We start from the raw sequence: 24,328 nt of genomic DNA on the forward strand, positions 1-24,328 counted from the left end.
ATCCAGTATCGTGCATCGAACCTGGACTGGCAACTCGTTTCATACATGATATTATACATGTTTCAATGCCATTCTCCCAAATCTTCCCACCCTCTCCCTCTCTCTCAGAGTCCATAAGACTGTTCTATACATCAGTGTCTCTTTTGCTGTCTCATACACAGGGTTATTGTTACCATCTTTCTAAATTCCATATATATGCGTTAGTATACTGTATTGGTGTTTTTCTTTCTGGCTTACTTCACTCTGTATAATAGGCTCCAGTTTCATCCACCTCATTAGAACTGACTCAAATGTATTCTTTTTAATGGCTGAGTAATATTCCATTGTGTATATGTACCACTGCTTTCTTATCCATTCATCTCCTGATGGACATCTAGGTTGCTTCCATGTCCTGGCTATTATAAACAGTGCTGCGATGAACATTGGGGTACACGTGTCTCTTTCCCTTCTGGTTTCCTCAGTGTGTATGCCCAGCAGTGGGATTGCTGGATCATAAGGCAGTTCTATTTCCAGTTTTTTAAGGAATCTCCACACTGTTCTCCATAGTGGCTGTACTAGTTTGCATTCCCACCAACAGTGTAAGAGGGTTCCCTTTTCTCCACACCCTCTCCAGCATTTAACATTTTTCATGGCATGGTGTTAGAAGCTCTGGTCAGCATATGGACTGAGGGAAACACCCAAGAATTTTCATTTCTTCTTTATCATTTTTAGTATCTGTAGCTTCCCTTGAGGAGTTCATAATCTTTTGTATCCTAATAGTGACAACATGAAATAAGTATTGCTACACGTATGTGTCTAAGCACCAGGAACAAAACACAGGAGAAGAGATGAGCAGAAAAGAACATACTTAAGAAACTTCACTGAGGGATTTTGCCAGTCACCTAAGCTTGGTGGGGGTGGGTATTCCAGGCAGAAGAAACTGGCTGAGTCAAAGCCTAGAGGGATGCAATATTTGGTGTTTGGGGACAGGCTTGTCCAGGGAAAATAAAGGACAAAGGAAAAACTAAGCCAGTGGCCAAAATAAGCTGAGAGAAGGGGAAATAAATTTAAACCAGAAGAAAAGAGTGTCGGTCTTCTTTCTCTGCATCATCCCATGCACTGAACTTTGTTTTGTAACAGAATAACTCACACCTAAGTGTTTGCATTTCAATTCTATACATGCTTTTCAGATCTTGGAAAAGTAGTCATGTGTTTTAAATACTCCTCTTTCCCATAGCATTTTCTCAACTGAGCAATTAAAGGTAGGTTCTATAAAGCTAGTTTTAGTATAGCCACTATGGAGAACAGTGTGGAGATTCCATAAACTTTTTCTGTCTGTAATTGTCTTTCATGGTTTTTGAAAAGTGATTGATTAGGTTTCATACCAAACACAACCAGAAGTCTCTCATCCCTATACCAGCATGCAGTGGGTCCTGTCATTTCCTTTTCAACAAGTCTCATTCCTCCTGGGCTTCAATGTTCAGAATGTTCAGCCACCTTATTAAATTCATCTCCCTACAGGGAAGAACTTAGGAATGAGCCCTGTCTGTTGGTACTTCTACATTTCAAAGAAAGTTTATTTATTCCCATTATCAAAAACCTACAGCCACAAAGATTGGCTTGGAGGAAATCTGCAATTGTAAAAAAAATGAAATAGCATTTCTTTTTCCAAGCTGCTCAGCATAAATGAGAAAAAAACATTCTTATCATGTAAAAATGCTCTTCTTGACCTTTACCATTAGAATGAGTGCTCAGATACTGTGGGACTTTCCAGCAGCGGTGAAAAATTGCCCCCTACTCATATTTCTTATACCTCAAGCCATGGGGTAAAGGCAGCTAATTGGATCACCAGATGATTGGGATCTGACTCTCAATGAATGCTGTCGCAGATGTAAAGCTTGGAAAATTGCATTCTCTATGTCTTTAGAAAGCCAGTAGTTTGGGGAATTCTCTACAAATATTTAAGTAGTTAATGATTTCTCTTGAGGATCTGTTTAAAGGAAAAGGAAAACACTTGTATTTCAGAAATTTAACAGAACTGCTTCCACGAGAACTTTCTATAATATGTATGGTAAGACATTACCATATCATATATGGCACTGTGCCTTTGTCACAAGCCCCCTACTAGTTACTGCTTGGATATTCAGATCTGATGTTTACCTTAGATGTCTATAATAACTTCAAAAAACTGTCTGGCAGAACTGTCAATCAACTGCAATGGAATGGGCACATGATCAACAGCAGAGCCCTGCTTTCTCGTCTTCTTGGAAGCTGAGTTTGGAGAATAGGACTGATGGCTTAAACTGAGCTGGAGTTGATTCACCCTGTTGGTGGTTCCCCAAAGAGATCATCATCTCCTTTTTTTTTTTTTTTTTTTTGAGCTATTAGAGTAGCCTTTTACTTGTCTGTTTTAAGCTTAATTCCTTGTTCTTTCCTCTAATTCCTTCAGTTGCTGCATAACCTTCCAGATAGATCCATCTTTCTCTTTTGCATTTATCATTAGTTTATGTTGCTTATACTTAGCTTTTTTTTTGATAATTCTCAAAAATTTTTGACCAAATTATTTAAATAATAATAAACAAATAAAAACAGCAACAATGAAACCACAATGATTAAAAACAACTTTCAAAATAACTAGAAATCCTACTGTTATGACTCATGGCACCAGCTCTGTCTCTGTGGAGCTTAATACAAGGTCATGATATAAAAATGGAAACACTCAGTATTTCACTGTGAAGTAATGCATGCATTTTACACTTAGGAGGATGACTTCAAGGCTAAAGTTGTTTTTTGTACACACTCAAATGTAAATAAGGTTTTATGTTTTCACATAATAGATGTGAATAGAGGATAAGTTCCACTTTTAAAGGAGTGGATACAAGCCAGCTAGCAAATAATAATTATCAGTCAAAAGCTGGTCAAACTGGAAATCAGACAGCTCAGTAGAAATGTCTTATATTATTCATACAGGTTGCCACCCAAAACCATTACTCTAATATGAATGCAGTATTCTAAGGCTGAGAGAATTTGTTTAGAGAAAGCAAGCTACTGTTAAACCTTAGTTTACAATGTATAAGAAAACTGAAACTTTGCTTTGTTCAATAATATTAAGGGAGCACCTAGGAAACCACTGTACTCCAAGGAGAACACTAGAAGAAGAGAAGGGGTTTATTACCAGGGCCCTTTATCTCCTGATTATTCCATACTCCATACCCTTCCTCCTCATTTTCAGTATCTTTACTCTAGTAATTTTCATCACTAATGCTTAACCTCCAACCAGCATCTTCTGTCTGCCTTTCTGTCTGTCTAATCAATAAGAAATTCTATTTAGAAATTTTAAGATGTTTGGGATAGAGTACTACAACTTGGTTGAGTGACCTATACTGATTTAGCAAAACATACAGAATAATGGTGAAACATGTGAAAGTTGATCCAGTAAAAATTCAAAAAAACAGTCACTTGCATTGACATACATATTTTTATTAAAAAAATATGCTTGTTCTAGCTTTTCCTTTCAATTTAGACTTAGGATACCCAAGTAAAACTCATATTCAATTCTTTAAAAATATAGGAGGAGTGATGTTAGCAACATGGGTGAGACACCCCACATCATATCCCTCCCTCAGTAAAAACAGTTTGCCATCTATCCACAGACAAAAGTGTCTTTGTCAGTGGGATCCAGCACAACACATCAAGGGACTCAGGGACCACTCATGCAATGAGGAATAAGGGTACAGACCTTGGCCATGAACTCTACAGTGGCCCATTAACTGAAGACAGCTCCCCTTGGCCATGGCCCATGAGCCCCTGGAGAACACTGTCTTAGACAAGCTGCCACAGACAACTGAGGCCTTGCTGGAAGTTCAGATTTTCAGTGGAGAAGTTCCCACATAGTGGTGGAGTGACAAAGTATGTTTAGATGCACTGGAGAAGGCAACAGAAACAGTTCTACTTTACTCACATCAACTGTCCTTCATGGAGGTTCAACTCAGAGCCAGAGGAAAGCTTCTTGGCCCATGGTTTCTCCCAGAGGGGAGGGAGAGGAGTGAGTACCCAGATCACTACATGCGACATTTCTAAAGAGGCCCTCTCCTATCCCACTCTATCCCAAGTACTGAGTTTCAAGACTGGGAGGATAAAAATACACTGGGAAAGAAGTATATGGGACTCTCAAAAGGCATTAAAGGGATACAGGTCCTGCTAAGTGCATCACAGACACCATCAAGAAGTCTACCCATGAATTGCTGGGGACAACTTGCCTACAGATCCTCTTTATTGGCTCATGGGCACTCCCCAGTGCTTCTTGTAGCTCATCCCACAAACCCCCAAACAGAGAATGGCTCTCTATCTGTGCTCCTGATGATAGCAAGTGTGATCTTTGGCAGATTATCTAGTGAACTTCCGTACAAAACTCATAAAAATCTGTGACCAGGGATAGACCACAAACTTGAGCTTATGCTCCACCCTTAGGAAAGCAAAAGGGAGGTAGCCAGCACCCAGCAGCCTGTGTTGAAGGAGGAAAAAAGACTATAAGCTTAAGAATTCTGCCACAAGAGGGAGCAAGAAGCATGGAGCAGAGGGACTGAAAAGGTTCAGACTTCCTATCAGGACTGATGGAAGGTATTTCTTCCCTGAAGTCAGTCAGCAATGACTAGAGGAGTTACTGCTACAACAAATGCAAATACAGCACTGTAAGACTTCAAGAAATGTATAAAATAAAGGAAAGATGACACTATTAAAGGATCACACTAATCTTCCAATAACCAATCCCAAAGACATGGAGAGCTACAACTCATCCACTAAAGAATCCATAGTAGCTGTTTTGATGAAGATCAGTGAGCTACAGGAAAACACAGTTTGATGAAACAAAACAAACAAAAAAACACAGGAACAAAATGAGAAGCCTAATAAAGAGAAATCATAAGAAAGAACCAAATAAAATCTAAAGCTAAATAACACAATGAATGAAATAAAAAATGCAACTGAAAACATCAATAGCAGAATAAATCAACCAGAAATAACAATCTATAGACTAGAAGACAGGGACTTTGAAATTATTCAGTTTATAATTGAATAAAGAATAAAGAGTGAGGAATAAACAGAATAAAGAATGAGGAAAGCCTATGTGATCAATCTATCAGATACCATCAAAAGAAGCAATATATGAATCACTGGAGTGTCAGACGATAAAAAGTGGAGAAGAGGGTAAAGAGCTTATTTTAAAAATAATGACTCAGAACCTCCCAAATCTGGAAAGGGATTTGGATATCCATGTTTGTAAAGTTCATAGGTTGCCAAACAATTCAACTTGAAGGATCTTCTCCAAGACACATTATAATAAAACTGTCAAAATCAAAGAATTTTGACAAGGAAAGAATCTTAGAGAGAATAAAGTTTGTAACTTACAAGGGAACCCCCAGAAGATTATTGTCATATTTTTCAGCAGAAGAGATTAAGAGGACAGGTTCAAAGAGATGGGAGGGAAAAAAAAAAAAAAAAAGGCAAACCAAGAATGTTCTATCCAGCAAAACAATCTTTCAGAAATGAAGAAGCGATAAAACCTTTCCTATGTAACCAAAATCTGAGGGACTACTTAACCACCAGAACTGTCTTACAAGAAATGATGAAAGGAATTCTCAAACCTAAAATTAAAGGAAGCTAATATTAAAATATATAAAAATATACAACATACTAGTAAAGGTAAGGAATTAAATTAAAGTATATAGTCAAATTTAGAATACTTAATACTGCAATGTGGTGGTGTTTAAATGTCTAACTCTAGTAGAAAGGTCAAAATTAAAAAAAAGTAAAAACTATTGCTGTAATAATAGGTTAATAAATACATGATATAAAATAGGTAAATTATGTCATCAAAATATAAAAGAGCGAGGAAGTAAAAGGTAGAGTTTTATATGCAATTAAAGTTGTGTTGCTATCAGCCTAAAAAGACTGCTATATTTATAAGATGCTTTATATAAACCTCATGGTAGCCACAAAACAAAAACCTACTGTAGACAGACAAAAGATAAACTAAAGAATCAAAGCTACTATGGAAAACCAGCAAATGAGGAAGGTAGTGAGGGAAAAAGGAATGAGGAAACTATAAAACACCCAGAAAACACTCAATAAAATGAAATTAGTAGTCTTTCAGTTCAGTTCAGTTCAGTTTGGTCGCTCAGTTGCGTCCGACTCTTTGCGACCTCATGAACTGCAGCACGCCAGGCCTCCCTGTTCATCACCAACACTCTCCCGGAGTTCCCTCAGACTCACGTCCATTGAGTCAGTAATGCCATCCAGCCATCTCATCCTCTGTCATCCCCTTCTCCTCCTGTCCCTGGTCCACCCCAGCATCAGAGTCTTTTCCAATGAGTCAACTCTTTGCATGAGGTGGCCAAAGTACTGGACTTTCAGTTTTAGCATCATTCCTTCCAAAGAAATCCCAGGACTGATCTCCTTTAGAATGGACTGGTTGGATCTCCTTGCAGTCTTTACCTATCAATAATTACTATTAATGTAAATAGATTAAATTATCTATTCAAAAGGCAAAATGAACAAAATGAAATGGCAACCTACAAAAGTTGAAGTCATTATCAGGATTAAAATCCAAAATATTTATATGAAAGTCATATAACTCAATAACAAACATACAAACCAAGAAAAAAAAAAAGTCTGATTAAAATATGGATAGAAGAGCTGAATTTGTATTTTTCCAAAAAAGATAAACAAATGGCCACCAGGTACATGAAATGATGTTCAACATCACTAATCATCAGGGAAATGAAAATTAAAACCACAATGAGATAGTATCTCACATCTGTTAGAAAAGCTATTATCAAAAAGAGTAAGCGATAACAAGTGTTGACAGGAATGCGGTGCAAAAAGGAACTTCTGTGCACTGCTGGCGGGTATATAATTGGTACAACCACTATGGGAAACAGTAGGAATGCTCCCCAAGAAATTAAAAATAGAACTACTACATGATCCAGCAATTAAATTTCTGGGTATATGTTCAAAGCAAATAAAATCAGGATCTCAAAGAGATATCTGCACTCTCATGTTTACTGAGCATTACTCACAAGAGCTAAGATAAAGAAGCAACCTAAATGTCCATATAGGGATGAATGAATAAAGAAAATGTGCTATAATCACATACACACAAACAATGGACTAATGCTCCATCATGGGAAAGAAGGGAATCCTGACTTTTGCAACAATCATTGATGGAACTTGGAAGCATTATGATAAATAAAATAAGTTAGAGAAATACGATTACTAAATGATATCACTTGTACGTGGAAGCTTATAAGGTTGAACCCAAAGAAACAGAAAGTAGAATGGTAGTTTCCAGGGGATAGGGAGGAGGTAATCAGGAGATGTCTGTCAAATGGTACACACTTTTGGTTATTATATAAATAAATTTTAGGAATCTAAAGTACAGCAAGATGATTATAGTCAATAATACTTTATTACACACTTGAAAGCTGCTGAGAGAGTAAGACTTGATGTTTTCACCACAGAAAGAAATGGTCATTGGGTGAGGTGACAGATGTTGACTAGCCCAACTGTGGCAATCATTTTGAAATACTAAGTGTCAAATCATCAGGTTGTCCACCTTAAACTTGAACAACATTAAATGTCAATTATATTTCAAGAAGGCTGGGGGAAAATAGAGTGGGATCCCAAGAGATAAATGATGGAACACCTAAAGCAAGATGCCATCTGTGAGTCTACTGTAAGCCATTATAATTTCTACTTCCGATCTTAATTATCAGTAACTGTTGAACAAAGCACCCATAAGAACAGACTGACAACACAATTTACATCAGTTAATCAAAAGTGTGCAGTAGAATTTGTACTAAGTGCAACACCATATATCAGGTTTTTAGAAAATAACACGTGTGATCCTTTTAGAGAGCTAAGTATTAAGTACTTTCAGCCCAAAAAAAAAAAAAAAAAAATTAGCCCAGAGGAATCTATGATTTCTGTAGCCTCTAGGATTAAGACATTGGTAATAACATATTTCTATATAATTAGTCACCAAACACCAAAAGTTCTATAGTTTTAATTCTGACAATTTCAACAGAATTAAAACCAAGGGAATTTGTCTTCATTAAAAAATATACCAGTATGTCACTGTGATGTTCATTTTTTAAACTTTCATATTTAAATCCAAAAGATCACCAACACTCTAGGAAAATTAACCTTTTTTTTTTACATGTTGACATGTTTAGTAGATGCCATCTATTTTTAAGTCCTTTTAATAAATACCTTGAATTTTTATTGAGACCTTTATCGTTATTATGATGACTTCACTTTTAATATTTGCCCCTTTATGGAAATCCTATGCTTTAGTCTCTGTACTAGTCTTTCAAAGGATCATCCTGGTACTATGGCTTGTACACTGTGATGATATCCCAGTAATACCAACCTATAAAGAGCCTACTTGATAATTCATGCTGACTCTAACATATTAATGCATTCGGTGGAATAATATCATCTAATGATTGTTTGGGAAAAATGTTTTAAGTGCTTGCTATTTATAGGTAACAAGAAATGTGAAGAATTGGGAATAGGCAAATTTGGAGCTATATGTGGCCCCGGACCTCAGTCAGTCAGTGCGGTACCTCTTTAGGATGGCTACTATTACTGCTGAGATATTGATCATCTAGCTGCCTTCAGTTTGGGGAGCAGTAATGCAACTGATATGGGGCTTTGTAGAATTTCCTATAATCTCCTGAAAGATTTAACAGCAGGGGTCTCTTTGCCAAATAACAGGTAAACAGATCCCTCTGTGCAGGTCCCAAAGAAATTACATTACAGGCATCAAGTTGTTCAAATCACAAAATAATTTAGGAAAGACTGAACTCCAGTAAATAGATATTTTTCAAGGAACGATTCATCAATTTAATATTTCTTGGGCTGGAGTATCCATCTATTATTCAGAACTATCCATTTGATCTGCTGAATCATTGAAAAAGCAAGAGAGTTCCAGAAAAACATCTATTTCTGTTTTATTGACTATGCCTAAGCCTTTGACTGGGTGGATCACAATCAACTGTGGAAAATTCTGAAAGAGATGGGAATACCAGACCACCTGACCTGCCTCTTGAGAAACCTGTATGCAGGTCAGGAAGCAACAGTTAGAACTGGACAGGGAACAACAAACTGGTTCCACATAGGAAAAGGAGTACATCAAGGCGGTATACCGCCACCCTGCTTATTTAACTTCTATGCAGAGTACATCATGAGAAACGCTGGGCTGGAGGAAGCACAAGTGGAATCAAGATTGCCAGGAGAAATATCAATAACCTCAGATATGCAGATGACACCATCCTTATGGCAGAAAGTGAAGAAGAACTAAAGAGCCTCTTGATGAAAGTGAAAGAGGAAAGTGAAAAAGTTGACTTAAAGCTCAACATTCAGAAAACGAAGATCATGGCATCCAGTCCCATAACTTCATGGCAAATAGATGGGGATACAGTGGAAACAGTGGCTGACTTTATTTTTCTGGGCTGCAAAATCACTGCACATGGTGATTGCAACCATGAAATTAAAAGACGCTTACTCCTTGGAAGGAAAGTCATGACCAACCTAGATAGCATATAAAAAAGCAGAGACATTACTTTGCCAACAAAGGTCCATCTAGTCAAGGCTATAGTTTTTCCAGTGGTCATGTATGGACATGAGAGTTGGACTATAAAGAAAGCTGAGTGCCGAAGAATTGATGCTTTTGAACTGTGGTGTTGGAGAAGACTCTTGAGAGTCCCTTGGACTGCAAGGAGATAGAACCAGTCCATCTTAAAGGAGATCAGTCCTGGGTGTTCATTGGAAGGACTGATGTTGAAGCTGAAACTCCAATACTTTGGCCATCTGATGCAAAGAGCTGACTCATTTGAAAAGACCCTGATGCTGGAAGGGATTGAGGGCAGGAGGAGAATGGGACAATAGATGAGATGGTTGGATGGCATCACCGACTCAATGGACATGGGTTTGGGTGGACTCCAGGAGTTGGTGATGGACAGGGAGGCCTGGTGTGCTGCCATTCATGGGGTCGCAAAGAGTTGGAGACGACTGAGCAACTGAACTGACATTGATTCATTTGACTAATTCCAGGACCCCCTCCTTGCCTCTGTTTTGCTAAGCATTGCTATTTTTCCACATGGGTGTGTGTACTTGCCTATTCCAATGTAGAGGAACACTCTGGCAAAGACAACCAAAAAGACAGCATTGTTTAGACTCCAACCACCCCAAGTTTCAGTTAGAGCACTGAAATGACAATGGAAATAACTTTTCCTTGCTGTGTATAGTCTTATATGTGTGTTAGTTGCTCAGTTGTGTCTGACTCTTTGTGGCCCCATGGACTCTAGCTTGCCCGGCTCCTCTGTCCATGGAGTTCTCTGGAGTGGGTTGCTATGTAGTCTTAGTGGGACTCAAAATCAAAATGTCATACTTTCCCACAAGCAAAGCATAGGTATGCCCCATAAGCACTCGGGTTTTATATAGCTTCCTCCTATTCTATAAGCTAACTAATATTCTTCCAATACTTTCTCTCTCTTGCTGACATTTATCAAAACCTATGGGATTCAAAACTGGAGTCTCATGCAATGAGCATTTTTGTAAAGACTGGGAAAAGAAAAGTTCACTTGAATGCTAAATGCAGTGTCACTCAACAGGGGCAATAAGTCCAATGTTCTGCCTCTGAAATTCAGTGGTATGATGATAACTACTACAGAAGCACGATTCTCTTTCCCTCTACTCAAATGACCAAAAAATTCTACTATTCAAAAGAATTTTCTATATTTGAGTCTCCATTCCTATATTAAAAGATGACCTATATGCCTCTTCACTGCATCTTTAACTTTGATGCCAGAATCCTATGTCCCTTTTCTCCTCAGCACATGAAACTTATGGTAACCATACTTAAGTCAATGAATAAAAGAGGGGTTCATTTCGTATTCATATCTTTTCACATTCCTCCATGTTGCTCAGCTGCAATGAAGGTAGGTGGAAGACATGAGGAGGACTTGCTGAGATACACTTTTTCACTGTATTTCTACATGCAGTGAAGATACTGTTATCATCCACCTTCGTCCCACATCAACAATAATGGTCTATTGCCCAGAGGAAACATATCTTTTTCAATCAAGGTGGATCAGAAATCTCTGAACCAAGAGAGGCTACTTTGCACAATGAATAGGTGATGACTTTGCAAACCAAAGCAGCAAGATGCTGGCTCTCAGTTACCAAAACTGTTAGGGCTGGAAGCACAAGTTCTTAACCCCAGAGCCCAAGCATTTTCTGCAGTACTGTTTATGTTGAGAGAAAGAGCACTCTCCATTTAGAAATCTGAGTCAAAATTCTTTCAAAGTGATTCTGTTTCATTTGAAACATTTAAAATGTTAAATGCCATTAAACAATTTTCTCTTGGGGTTTTTTTACATGACAACCTCTCCTAAAATGTCACTCACTACCACATTTAGGGCAGCCTTAGGGCAGTCTTATCTGCTAACTCCTATTTACTCATAGTGTACATTACCCAAAGAAAGTATTCAGACATGCACTGTATAAGACATACCACCAGATGCTTTACCCCATTTTTCTCTTCTCACAAGTTTATTATAGCATATTAATGATAACCTTGAAAGCTAAAATCGGAAGAAACTTCCAACTACAACCTAGGAGTTATACTATTATATACTATTATATTATTTTACTATACTCTTACACTCTCAAAACAGTATACTCTTACACTATTATATTTTTAAATTCAGTGTACATATACTGAGCCTAATCTCTGTTGGACATTATCCTAGATATAGAGTACCAAAAGTCAAACACAACATAATTCCTACCTTCAGTAAACTTACGTTCTAAAATAAATGAGTCACAGATATGCAATGTACAGTGTGGGGAAGACAGTAATCTGTAATATCTTTGTGTGGTGACATGCTATATGTAGCTAGACTTGTCATGATGACCATTTTGAAATGTACAGAAACACTGAATCACCACATCATATGATAGGAACTAACACAGTGTTGTAGCTCAACTACACTTCAAAAACAAACTCACAGAAAAACAGGTCAAACTTCTAGTTACCAGAGATAAGGGACCGAAGGAGGGGGAACTGGATGAAGGTGGTCAACAAGTACAGACTTCCAGTTATAAGATAAATAAGTATCAGAGTTGTAATATACAACATGAGAAACACAATTAACACTGGTATATATTATACATGAGACTTGATAAGAGATTAAATTCTAAGAGTTCTCATCACAATTAATGTTTTTTCTATATCTTCAATTCTGAATCTATATGAGATGATGGATGCTCACTATACTTATTGTGATAATCATTTTGTGACATATAAAAGTCAAATCTTCATGCTAAGAAAAAATAAAAAATAAACTCATATTCAAACGGGAGAGGATTAGATAGATTATAATGATTAAATGACATGGAACAAATACCATGATAGTTATGCACAAAGTGTTACAGAACTCTTAGAAGCAATACTCAATTACATTTATGAAGATGGAAGCCAAATAACATAAGTAAAGTCTTTCTAGATTAAGTAGTAAAATATTGATTGAAATTATTCTAGATAATCTCCAGAATCACTGGGGAGACCAAGGAACCAAAGTCAAAAGATGAAGCAAAGGATAACTAGGCTGTTAGAATCAAAGGTAAAAAAATAATAATAATAATAATAATAGTGTACCACAGGGCCAAGTTCGCTTGGGCCCTGCTGCTGCTACTCTTGGAAATGGGAAGTAGAAGATTCTGCTACCACTACCATTTCATGCTAGATAGCACATCTACCCCTGGATCCTGGATACTACTGCTGCTGCTGTCAATAAAATGGAATTCCACTGTCCCTCCTTTGCATCTCTAGCTCTTGATCGACCTATGGCAAGTATGCTTGAGTATGTCTGATTCGCCAAGACTGGGTGACATCGCTGTGTCCTAACTTCAAGGGAGGCTGGAACAAGAATTGCTGGCCTTTTGGCTCTACCATGATATGCACCCTCATTGTCTCATCATGACTTGGCGATTGGTCTATCCCATGACTTTATTCATGGAGAGGGACTTTACAGTGCTGTGCTATTAAAAAAAGACACATGTACACACTGGGATCCAAAACAGGACCATGAAGGGAGACTAAGTCAGGGGTAACTTTTTTCAAGGTATTATGTTTTGGGAAAAGACTTAGCTCACAGTCGAGGCAGAAAGCAAAGGATTAGCAAAGGCACAGAATAACCTGACACCACAGAAGGCTGACTGGAGTAGGACAAGAAATGCATATATGGGGGCTTGAAGTAGGAATCAAAGATTACAGGCATAGTATGGAGTAAGACTGGTGACTACATAAGGTACCAGGTCAGAAATAACCCATACTCCAGACTAGGCATCTTTTGCTTAATCCTATGGAGTAAGGGTCTGAATTTGGCAATAAGGTGTTCATGATCTGAGCCACAGTCAGCTCCCGGCCTTGTTCTTGCTGATTGTATAGAACTTCTCCATCTTTGGCTGCTGCTGCTGCTGCTAAGTCACTTCCGTCTTCCAACTCTGTGCAACCCCATGGATGGAAGCCTACCAGGTTCCCCCATCCCTGGGATTCTCCAGGCAAGAGTACTGGAGTGGGTTGCAATTTCCTTCTCCAGTGCGTAAAACTGAAAAGTGAAAGGGAAGTCGCTCTGTCGTGTCTGACTCCCAGCGACCCCATGGACTGTAGCCAACCAGGCTCTGCCATCCACGGGATTTTCCAGGCAAGAGTACCAGAGTGGGGTGCCATTGCCTTCTCCGCCATCTTTGGCTACAAAGGATATACTTAATCTGATTTCAGTGTTGACCATCTGGTGATGTCCATGTGTAGGGTCTTCTCTTGTGTTTTTGGAAGAGGGTGTTTGCTATGAACAGTGCATTCTCTTGGCAAAACTCTATTAGCCTTTGCCCTGCTTCATTCCATACTCCAAGGCCAAATTTGCCTGTTACTCCAGGTGTTTCTTGACTTCCTACTTTTGTATTCCAGTCCCCTATAATGAAAATGACATCTTTTTTGGGTGTTAGTTCTAAAAGGTCTTATAGGTCTTCATAGAACCATTCAACTTCAGCTTCTTCAGTGTTACTGGTTGGGGCATAGGCTTGGATTACTGTGATACTGAATGGTTTGCCTTGGAAACGAACAGAGATCATTCTGTCATTTTTGAGATTGCATCCAAGTACTGCATTTTGGCTTCCCTGGTGGCTCAGACGTTAAAGTGTCTGCCTCCAATGCGGGAGACCTGGGTTCAATCCCTGAGTCGGGAAGATCCCCTGGAGAAGGAAATGGTAACCCACTCTAGTATTCTTGCCTGGAGAATCCCATGGTCGGAGAATCCTGGTAGGCTACAGTCCACGGGGTAACAAAGAGTCGGACATGACTGAGCGACTTCACTTTCACTTTCTTTCACTGCATTTTGGACTCTTTTGTTGACCATGATGGCTGCTCCATTTCTTCTAAGGGATTCCTGCCCACAGTAGTAGATATAATGGTCATCTGACTTAAATTCACCCTTTCCAATCCATTTTAGTTTGCTGATTTCTAGAATGTCAATGTTCACTCTTGCCATCTTCTGTTTGACCACTTCCAATTTGCCTTGATTCATGGACCTGACATTCCAGGTTCCTATACAATACTGCTCTTTACAGCTTTGGACCTTGCTTCTATCACCAGTCACATCCACAACTGTGTATTGTTTTTTCTTTGGTTCCATCCCTTGATTCTTTCTGAATTCTTTCTGAATTCTTTAGGGAAAACCACTAGACCATTCAGGTATGACCCAAATCAAATCCCTTATGATTATACAGTGGAAGTGAGAAATAGGTTTAAGGGACTAGATCTGAGAGACAGAGTGCCTGATGAACTATGGGCGGAGGTTTGTGACATTGTACAGGAGACAGGAATCAAGACCATTCCCATGGAAAAGAAATGCAATAAAGCAAAATGGCTGTCTGAGGAGGCCTCACAAATAGCTGTGAAAAGAAGAGAAGCCAAAAGCAAAGGAGAAAAGGAAAGATATAAGCATCTGAATGCAGAGTTCCAAAGAATAGCAAGGAGAGATAAGAAAGCCTTCCTCAGCGATCAATGAAAAGAAATAGAGGAACACAATAGAATGAGAAAGACTAGAGATCTCTTCAAGAAAATTAGAGATACCAAGGGAACATTTCATGCAAAGATGGGCTCGATAAAGGACAGAAATGGTATGGACCTAACAGAAGCAGAAGATATTAAGAAGAGGTGGCAGGAATACACAGAAGAACTGTACAAAAAAGAGCTTCTCGACACAGATAATCATGATGGTGTGATCACTCACCTAGGGCCAGACATCCTGGAATGTGAAGTCAAGTGGGCCTTAGAAAGCATCACTACGAACAAAGCTAGTGATGGAATTCCAGTTGAGCTATTTCAAATCCTGAAAGATGATGCTGTGAAAGTGCTGCACTCAATATGCCAGCAAATTTGGAAAACTCAGCAGTGGCCACGGGATTGGAAAAGGTCAGTTTTCATTCCAATCCCAAAGAAAGGCAATGCCAAAGAATGTTCAAACTACCGCACAATTGCACTCATCTCACACACTAGTAAAGTAATGCTCAAAATTCTCCAAGCCAGGCTTTAGCAATACCCTGAACTGTGAACTTCCAGATATTCAAGCTGGTTTTAGAAAAGGCATAGGAACCAGAGATTAAATTGCCAACATCTGCTGGATCATCGAAAAAGCAAGAGAGGTCCAGAAAAACATCTATTTCTGCTTTATTGACTATGCCAAAGCCTTTGACTGGGTGGATCATAATAAACTGTGGAAAATTCTGAAAGAGATGGGAATACCAGACCACCTGACCTGCCTCTTGAGAAACCTATATGCAGGTCAGGAAGCAACAGTTAGAACTGGAAATGGAACAATAGACTAACCGGTTCCAAATAGGAAAAGGAGTACGTCAAGGCTGTATATTGTCACCCTGTTTATTTAACTTATATGCAGAGTACATCATGAGAAACACTGGGCTGGAAGAAGCACAAGCTGGAATCAAGATTGCTGGGAGAAGTATCAGTAACCTCAGATATGCAGATGACACCACCCTATGGCAGAAAGTGAAGAGAAGCTAAAGAGCCTCTTGATGAAAGTGAAAGAGGAGAGTGAAAAGGTTGCCTTAAAGTTCAACATTCAGAAAACGAAGATCATGGCATCTGGTCCCATCACTTCATGGGAAGTTAATGGGGAAACAGTGGAAGCAGTGTCAGACTTTATTCTTTTGGGCTCCAAAATCACTGCAGATGGTGATTGTAGCCATGAAATTAAAAGACAATTACTCCTTGGAAGGAAAGTCATGACCAACCTTGATAGCATATTAAAAAGCAGAGACATTACTTTGTCAACAAAGATCCGTCTAGTCAAGGCTATGGTTTTTCCAGTGGTCATGTATGGATGTGAGAGTTGGACTGTGAAGAAAGCTGAATGCCGAAGAATTGATGCTTTAGAACTGTGGTGTTGGAGAAGACTCTAGAGAGTCCCTTGGACTGCAAGGACATCCAACCAGTTCATCCTAAAGCAGATCACTCCTGGGTGTTCATTGGAAGGACTGATGCTAAAGCTGAAACTCCAATACTTTGGCCACCTCATGTGAAGAGTTGACTCATTGGAAAAGGCTCTGATGCTGGGAGGGGTTGGGGACAGGAGGAGAAGGGGATGACAGAGGATGAGATGACTGGATGGCATCACTGACTCAATGGACATGAGTTTGAGTAAACTCTGGGAGTTGGTGATGGACAGGGAGGCCTGGAGTGCTGCGATTCATGGGGTCGCAAAGAGTTGGACATGACTGAGAGACTGAACTGAACTGAACTGATGGAGTAAGGGAAGCCTGGGACAGATAACGTAATTTCTGTATTTGTTTTTTGAAAAGATGATCATCTTAGTTAAACAGATCCTATATTGGAAGAGCTGACCTGGAGGCATGGATAACTGAAGCTATGAATCATTAAGAATAAAGTGGGGCTCAGAACTAAAGTAACTGTAATGATAGTTGGGGATAAGGGATATACCCAAGATGTGGTAACAAATTGGGTGTGGGTTAAAATCTGAAGTATTGTGTTAACTGCTGAAGGTCCAAAAATTAAAATAATAAAGTTTCTTCTTGAGGAAGTTAGTTTCATTTTAATCACAACTGAAAATAAATGATATCATGAGAGTGCTTGTGATTTTGTGTTTTGAAATTAAGTCTTTATTCAACACCTGTAATTTAAAATGGGATCACTGAACAGTTCATTAAGGAAACACTCCAAGCAGATATTAAACTGTCTCAGAGTTTTCTATATTCACCATGATATAGACAGAGGAAAAACAAAGTTGGAAAATCCTGAAAGTTAGCATAGAAATATAGATGGGAATATTGTGAATTATAGCCCTGTTGCATCATACTGCTGTAACTTTTGTGTGGGGATGGTAACAGGGAAGAAAGGAGTAGATTTAGGGTGGGGGTAACTGTGACAAATCTAAGCAAACGGATCTAGGATATAATTTATGTGACTCACAAATCAAATATTTATATATTCTAAAAATTATATATCATAAGGTTTTCCTCTGTGTGCCATTTTACCCCCAATAAAGGCAAGCAGAAAATACAACTGTTCATTCTTTTCTCTTTCCTTAGCAAATATTTACTGAATGATTTCTATATGTCAAAAATTAGGCTAGATGATAGGGTTCCGAGGCAAAGCCCTTGACCTCATAGAGGTTACAGTCAGGTGGGGAAGATCGATAACACAGCCCATGAAAGAAAGCATTGCATCTGTGAGGGAGGGCAGAGCAAGGGATCCTCTAATGATAACCAAATCCTACAATGAACAAACCCAACTTGTTCTTGAAGTAAAAAAAAAAAACAAAAACCTGAAGGCTGAATAATAGTTTACTAATAGGCAGTTAAATCTTCTAGTTATTCTAGGTAAAACTATTCTAGGTCAAGAGAAAGTTCTAAATTAAAAAGTCTAGAAGGCAATGGCACCCAACTCCAGTACTCTTGCCTGGAAAATCCCATGGAAGGAGGAGCCTGGTAGGCTGCAGTCCATGGGGTCACTAGAGTGACACGCCTGAGCGACTTCACTTTCACTTTTCACTTACATGCTTTGGAGAAGGAAATGGCAACCCACTCCAGTGTTCTTGCCTGGAGAATCCCAGGGAAGGGGAAGCCTGGTGGGCTGCTGTCTATGGGGTCGCACAGAGTTGGACACGATTGAAGCGACTTAGCAGCAGCAGAGTTTACCTAATAATTATAAGACCAGCTGAAATAGTTAAGTGATTAGTATGAACTACCAAAGGATAGTTCAAATATTCTTTCTGGTTTTGAAAAGTTGATGTGTCTCATGACACCATGGCAATAATGAAGCGTGACTATTTCTGTCACATTATGAAGCAGTGGTCATGAGATTCCCCTGAAAATTGTGACAAACTAGAGTAGTTATATGTGATGTCCTTACTCTCATAATCCTTGACCCAAATTTGGTTCAAAAGCTCTGGACTATATTACTGCCTTACACGATCATAAGCACTTCTTTCGACCCTCACTTAGAAAAGAAGTCTTCATTTCTAATTTACACTACTTATTTTATTATGCTGACCTGAATTTTAAAGCACACTGGGAGTGAATAGGCTCTCATTCTGTGTGATATTAAGCAATAAATTGCTTTTGTTGATATTGCATGTGCAGCCATTCAAATAAACAGGGCAATTTATGCAAATATAACTGTTTTACAAAAATCTCATCATCTGAGAAAATCATGTTACAGTCCTCTCTGAAAGTTCAACAAGGAGCAGCTTCCATGCATATTTAAATATCCCATGACTATACATGAGAGGACAATTATTAAGGTCTTCTCTGGCAGCTTAGAGAAACTGTATATAAACTTTCATGTCCCAGACAAATTAGATGGCCCCTTGTTGAAGGACAGCTTTCTTTTCTGACATCACTGTCTTGAATTGTTCTATCAGTCTAACAAAGGAGCACATACCCGATGAGCTAAGCCTACATGCATGGTGAAGATCCTTTAGGATCCAGTTTTATAAGTAGCCTTTGCTTAAAGACTTAAGCCTAAAGTTTGGAACTGAAACACTTCAAAACCATGCAACTTTTACAGACACTTATAAAGAAGAACCACAATATTCAAACTGTTTGAAAGAATGGAAGTAACTCCTGGGAATCTTCCAGCAGAACACAGAAACATTATCCTTGAGCTTACGCTTGCTCTCTCCACTTAGCCTCACATACACACAAATACACACACCTACCACATGAATAGGTCAACCTGAATAGCTCACTTCCTTTTCTTGGTATGCTTCTTATACAATGAAAGCATGTTAGTAAGAATAGCAACTCAGCTGTATTTTATACACACACAGACACATATACACACACACACATACATACATACATAACCTTTGAGTTATGACCAAAGGGAAGTGTTATCACGCCAGTTATTTTCAATCTTTTCAAACTCAAGAATAACTTCAATAACTTCACTGATTTATAAGAAACTAGTGTGGAACACTAATAATTAGGCATCATTGGGTATTGTGTTTCCCATACAGGATTTAATTTATCTTATTCTTATTAATCTCATTCTCTATAACAGGAATCTGAGACTTGGAAAGTTCAATTACGTGTCAAACATTACACAGAATACAACTGATGGAAATCATTATCCAAATCCATGTCTTTCTGATACCTTTGCATTAGCTTATCATTAGTGGTAGTATGCCACACGACCTCTCCTTACATGCACCTTGACTTGTGTCTTTCTAGAGGATCAAGTTCTAGAACTAGCACAGAAAACAAGTAAACACTGAAAATTACCCTTGAAAGTTACCTAAAATTCCCTAAGGATGTATACTTTCCTGAAGTTTCAATAGGGCAAATTTTTATAATCCTTTTTCTTTTACTCTGAATTAGAATATGTTGTTGTTCCTCTGAATGCCAGAGAAGGTAGCTGGAGTCGTCTTATAAGTCGTGGAAATGAATATTTACCTCTATACACTGGAGTCACCTTTGGGCTGGCAACATGCTCACAATATAAGCAGCCCACAGAAGTGACACCCACCTAAGAAATGATGGAATCATGCTTCCCATCTCACGTTTTTTCCCCAAGAAATACACATACTGAGTGAGCAGGCTTATCACACACCACTTCAATTATAAGTTTCCCTCCTCTTTTTTCCTCCTTTCTTGGGGAGAAAGGAGGGAGTTGAATGCTGGGGTGTCTGTTAAGCACACAAATGAATTTACTTAAATTCATTGTACATATGGTATGGTTCCAATGAAATTTAATATAAATGCATGTCAACTGTCATAATGAAGAAGAACTTAGTGCAAGACATTACTTGAACTCACAGTATTTTCTGGCATTTCTGCAGCTGGCTTTTTAGTTACCCTCATACCCAAAACCAAAGGCTTTCAGATTGAAGGGTTTTATCCCAAATGGCTGCCAATAATTTTATTTTGAGCTGGGTCAATGTATGATTAGCTAAAATTATAAGCTGGGGAGTTCAGGTCATATTACAAGGTCCTTTCCTTTTTGAAGAGTCAGATAGAGCAGACTTTGTATATGTAAAGTTTTCACCAAGTGACACCAAGTATAAACAACCATTGGAAACTCAGCACTGACCTGACTATAGAATACAGACTTTTATAAAGGCCAACATTTGTCTTGATCCTGTCCTTTACTAAACAATCAACATGATTTTGGCCTTTTGAACACTGCACATTTTGCAGCAAAGTGGGTAGTACCCTTTGCTTTGTCCAGTACAAAGTTCAGTATTAAATTTGAGATTCACCTGTGGAAATTCTGTAGAACAAGATGGTATCTGAACTTTATTTCTGAGCTTTATCTTACTACTTTACCCATATTTTCTCTTAATTTTATTCTACCTATTGGTTATTATGCCCATATTTTAGATATGCCTTTAAGTCAGCCTTTAACATTATTTTCGTTAAAGCAGAAGTCAAAGAAACAAAGAAATAAATAAATGCATAGTTATCAAAAGTGGTTAGGCTGTTCTCTAAAGAGTCATGAATTCAGCTGTTAATGAGTCTTAAAAGTCACAGCATGGAAGACACAAGGCCAGAGTTAAGACTTATTTCTTAATCAGAAAGTTTCCCACTGAATCACTCCAGAAATGTTTCCCTTAGAAACAGCGTAGCTGGGAGTACAACAGTGACTCAGAAAGACACGTTCTCTCTTAGAGTGTATGCGGCAAGAGAGAAAATGACAGCAACAACAAGTTATGCTAACCGGTGATAACTGATGTGGAAGAGGTCACTAGAAACACAAGACCAAGCTGACGGAACCCAGAAGCTTTTGTATACACGTGTGTATGGACCTAGAAATGGCATTGGGGACGAACCCTGTAAATCATTAGGAGCTATGCAGTCAAAGGCGCTAAGAGTAGCAGGATTTCAGCCAGAAGGAAGAGTGTAAGAATAACCCAGCCCTCCAGTGACATTTTCAGATGAGACATAATGATAAGGGTCTGAGTAAGAAGCACAAGATTCATAAAGAAGTCATGGCTCCCTTCTTTCAGCAGCCATGTACAGACACACCATCCACATGCTGGAGCATCGTATATCTGAGGACATAGACTGAAAGTCAAATGCTCCAAGCCATGTCTTCAGGATTTATGGCATCTATCCTCATGAAAAGAACCTGTTTCTACTGCTCTGTTTGTTGGCCTTACAGTTAGTTAACTATTCTGATAAATGACAGTTTGCATAATATCCTTACCACAAAAACCGAGGACCAGACTTTAGCCTAAAAACTTTTTAGGAATATCGAAGCATGCAATTTAAAAAAAAAAATCTATATTTACTAGAGTCAACATTTCCATATGGGGAAGCCAGCAGATGCATTGTCAGGATTCTTAAGTTTGAAGATTACGTCTCATTTTTACAAAATCTGTCAAACATTTGAACCCATTACCTTCCATTTTGAGTTTAATAAGCAAACATAAAAGAACCTTCTCCAAATGCTTTCCAATAGAACTGTCTCAAAAGAATCTACAGTTTCAAAGGATATCTAAGTACACTCTACTGCCTGGATAATTCACTTAATTTGTTTTGGCCAAGTCATTCAGAGCCCTCACCATCACTCACCTTCAAAGCCCAGTGTGACTATAGTTGGGTTTTCATAATTTAAGCAAGTCTCTTCATTTTGGAGAGGGGCAAAGAGCAAGGACACATGAAGAGGCATATTCAGCCACATTTGCTTATTTTCCTTAGAGATAATGTAATCCACACTACCAGCTATTGCACAGAAATCAGCAATTTTAGTACCTGTTATTTTCTCTCTACTTCTTCCAATTTTAAGGCATTTCAGTTTCACATCTTTGAAAATATTATCTTCCAAATCACAATGTGCTATAAATGAGGACTCTTTAGATTCACTTCACAGGCAATGGGGAATGTGAAGGTAGGAACAGGGTTATGGTCAACAGTGTTCACTAATGATGCAAAGAAGCCTAAAGCCACAGACATTTAGAGAGGGTCATCTTGATCACTGTGATCTCATCCTACCTGCCTCTTTGGAAATCTGGGTGAAGGATTCCACACCTTTCTCTCCGTAACTTCCTTCCGATGCGAGAGTAGACACGTAATTCCAACCCAGGGCCTTCACGATGTCTACCATGGCCTGGGCTTGAAAGGAATCGGGAGGGACCACACGAGAGAAGAAGTCATAGCGCCGGTCATCACTTAACTCGGGTGCCGTTGATGCATAACTAATCTGGGGGATCTGAAAAGACAAGAAAGCACTACATGAGAGCACCATCAAGATGGGAGAGTTTCATTTGTACTTATGACAATTTACTTAAAATACAGGTCTTGAGCTCCAAAGAGGATGTGTGTTTGCCAAACACTGCATGAAAGTGTGAACCACCTAAATGCAACCAAATGCATCTATTTTTGTGTTGTGACCTTTTATTTTTCTCCTCTTGGAGAAAGGAATGGGAATGGAGTGGGAATTACTTACATCATGGTGGTTAGGAGAAAAAAATATATAACCATTCTAACATTGTGAATAATGCTTTAGTTACTATACACTAATACAAACAAAAGACAGGACAGCCTATCTGGTATATAAAGGTTGATTTATTTGACACATCTTGAGAATGTTTGTGGATGTAATTAGCTATCTAACATTGACTGAGTGCTGATCACCTGTGAGGAAATATCTAAGCAAGCTTCATGCATTATTTATTTTTCATAAGAACATTATGAAGTAGATCACTAATGCCCTAAGACCAAGGCAAGAGGGTTCCCTGCCCCACCATCACTTCAATGGCTTATGCACTTTGGAAGGCCTTTCTCAAAATTTTCTTAGCTTCCATTTGGATGCTGAGAGAGGCTGACAGTCTTGATTGAATGACAGTGACTTCTGATTCCTATTTTTTTCCCTTTGCAGAATTATCTGACCCTCAGCTTCACATGTGATTAACCAAATGCCTCAAGAATTCTAGAACTTGTGTCTATATGGGTCATCCTATACCAAGACCCCGGTTCCAAGAGTTCAGTCTAATGAACAGAATACTCCTCTTGGCTGGCAAAGTATTTATGTCCCAGGATCATGTGAGATTGCAATACCTGAGTAGTCCTGATATAGTGACCTTAGTTAAAGCCAATTATGCATATAGAAAGAAGCCTAGAAAAAAAAAATGTTTACCTGGGATCACAAATACACTAGGGAAAGACCCGAAGCAGCCATAGATGAGGAACATAGCTTAGGGTCTAACTCCAGGACCTCTAGGCTAGTTGTTTTTACAATGCAATACACTGCAGTTCTTTCTCTTAACAATAGCATGCAGTAGACCATGAGAGGTACAATTTACCTACCTGTAAGAATGACCAACTTCTACAAACCTCTACTTGTAACTCTCCTAGGATCTATCCCTGCTGTAGCATAAGGTTATCTCATGTATCTAAAAACCGGTTTCGATATTTGCTCAGACAAAGACCAACAGTCCAATTCTTTGCCCCAAAGACATCAAAGCTATACTCAAGTTAATTCTTTGAGCCCTGAAAATTCTACCCAGTACTAATGTATTTCTCTCCTTTGAGGGCATTTGGCCTAAAGCTTACCCATTTGCCATTGTTTAAATCTGGTTATCACTTCTATAAAGCAAATTTCTCCACCAACCTCTCTAGGTTAGCATTGTAGTCAGGTCTTGTCAGAGAAGGCGATGGCACCCCATTCCAGTACTCTTGCCTGGAAAATCCCATGGATGGAGGAGCCTGGTAGGCTGCAGCCCATGGGGTCGCGAAGAGTCAG

General features: G+C 38.7%; 1 protein-coding gene across 3 annotated transcripts in view; it reads right to left on the reverse strand.

Annotated features, from left to right (window-relative positions):
• Positions 1 to 24,328, reverse strand: part of GRM7 (glutamate metabotropic receptor 7) — a 946,213-nt gene that overhangs the window by 629,134 nt on the left and 292,751 nt on the right. For all 3 annotated transcript variants that reach the window (XM_044934328.2, XM_025272826.3, XM_044934327.2), the window contains exon 2: positions 22,579 to 22,795. In XM_044934328.2, the coding sequence (XP_044790263.2) occupies positions 22,579 to 22,795 (217 nt within the window). The remainder of the gene's footprint in view (positions 1 to 22,578; positions 22,796 to 24,328) is intronic.

This window comes from Bubalus bubalis, chromosome 21 (assembly GCF_019923935.1).
Source record: "Bubalus bubalis isolate 160015118507 breed Murrah chromosome 21, NDDB_SH_1, whole genome shotgun sequence".
NCBI lineage: Eukaryota > Metazoa > Chordata > Mammalia > Artiodactyla > Bovidae > Bubalus > Bubalus bubalis.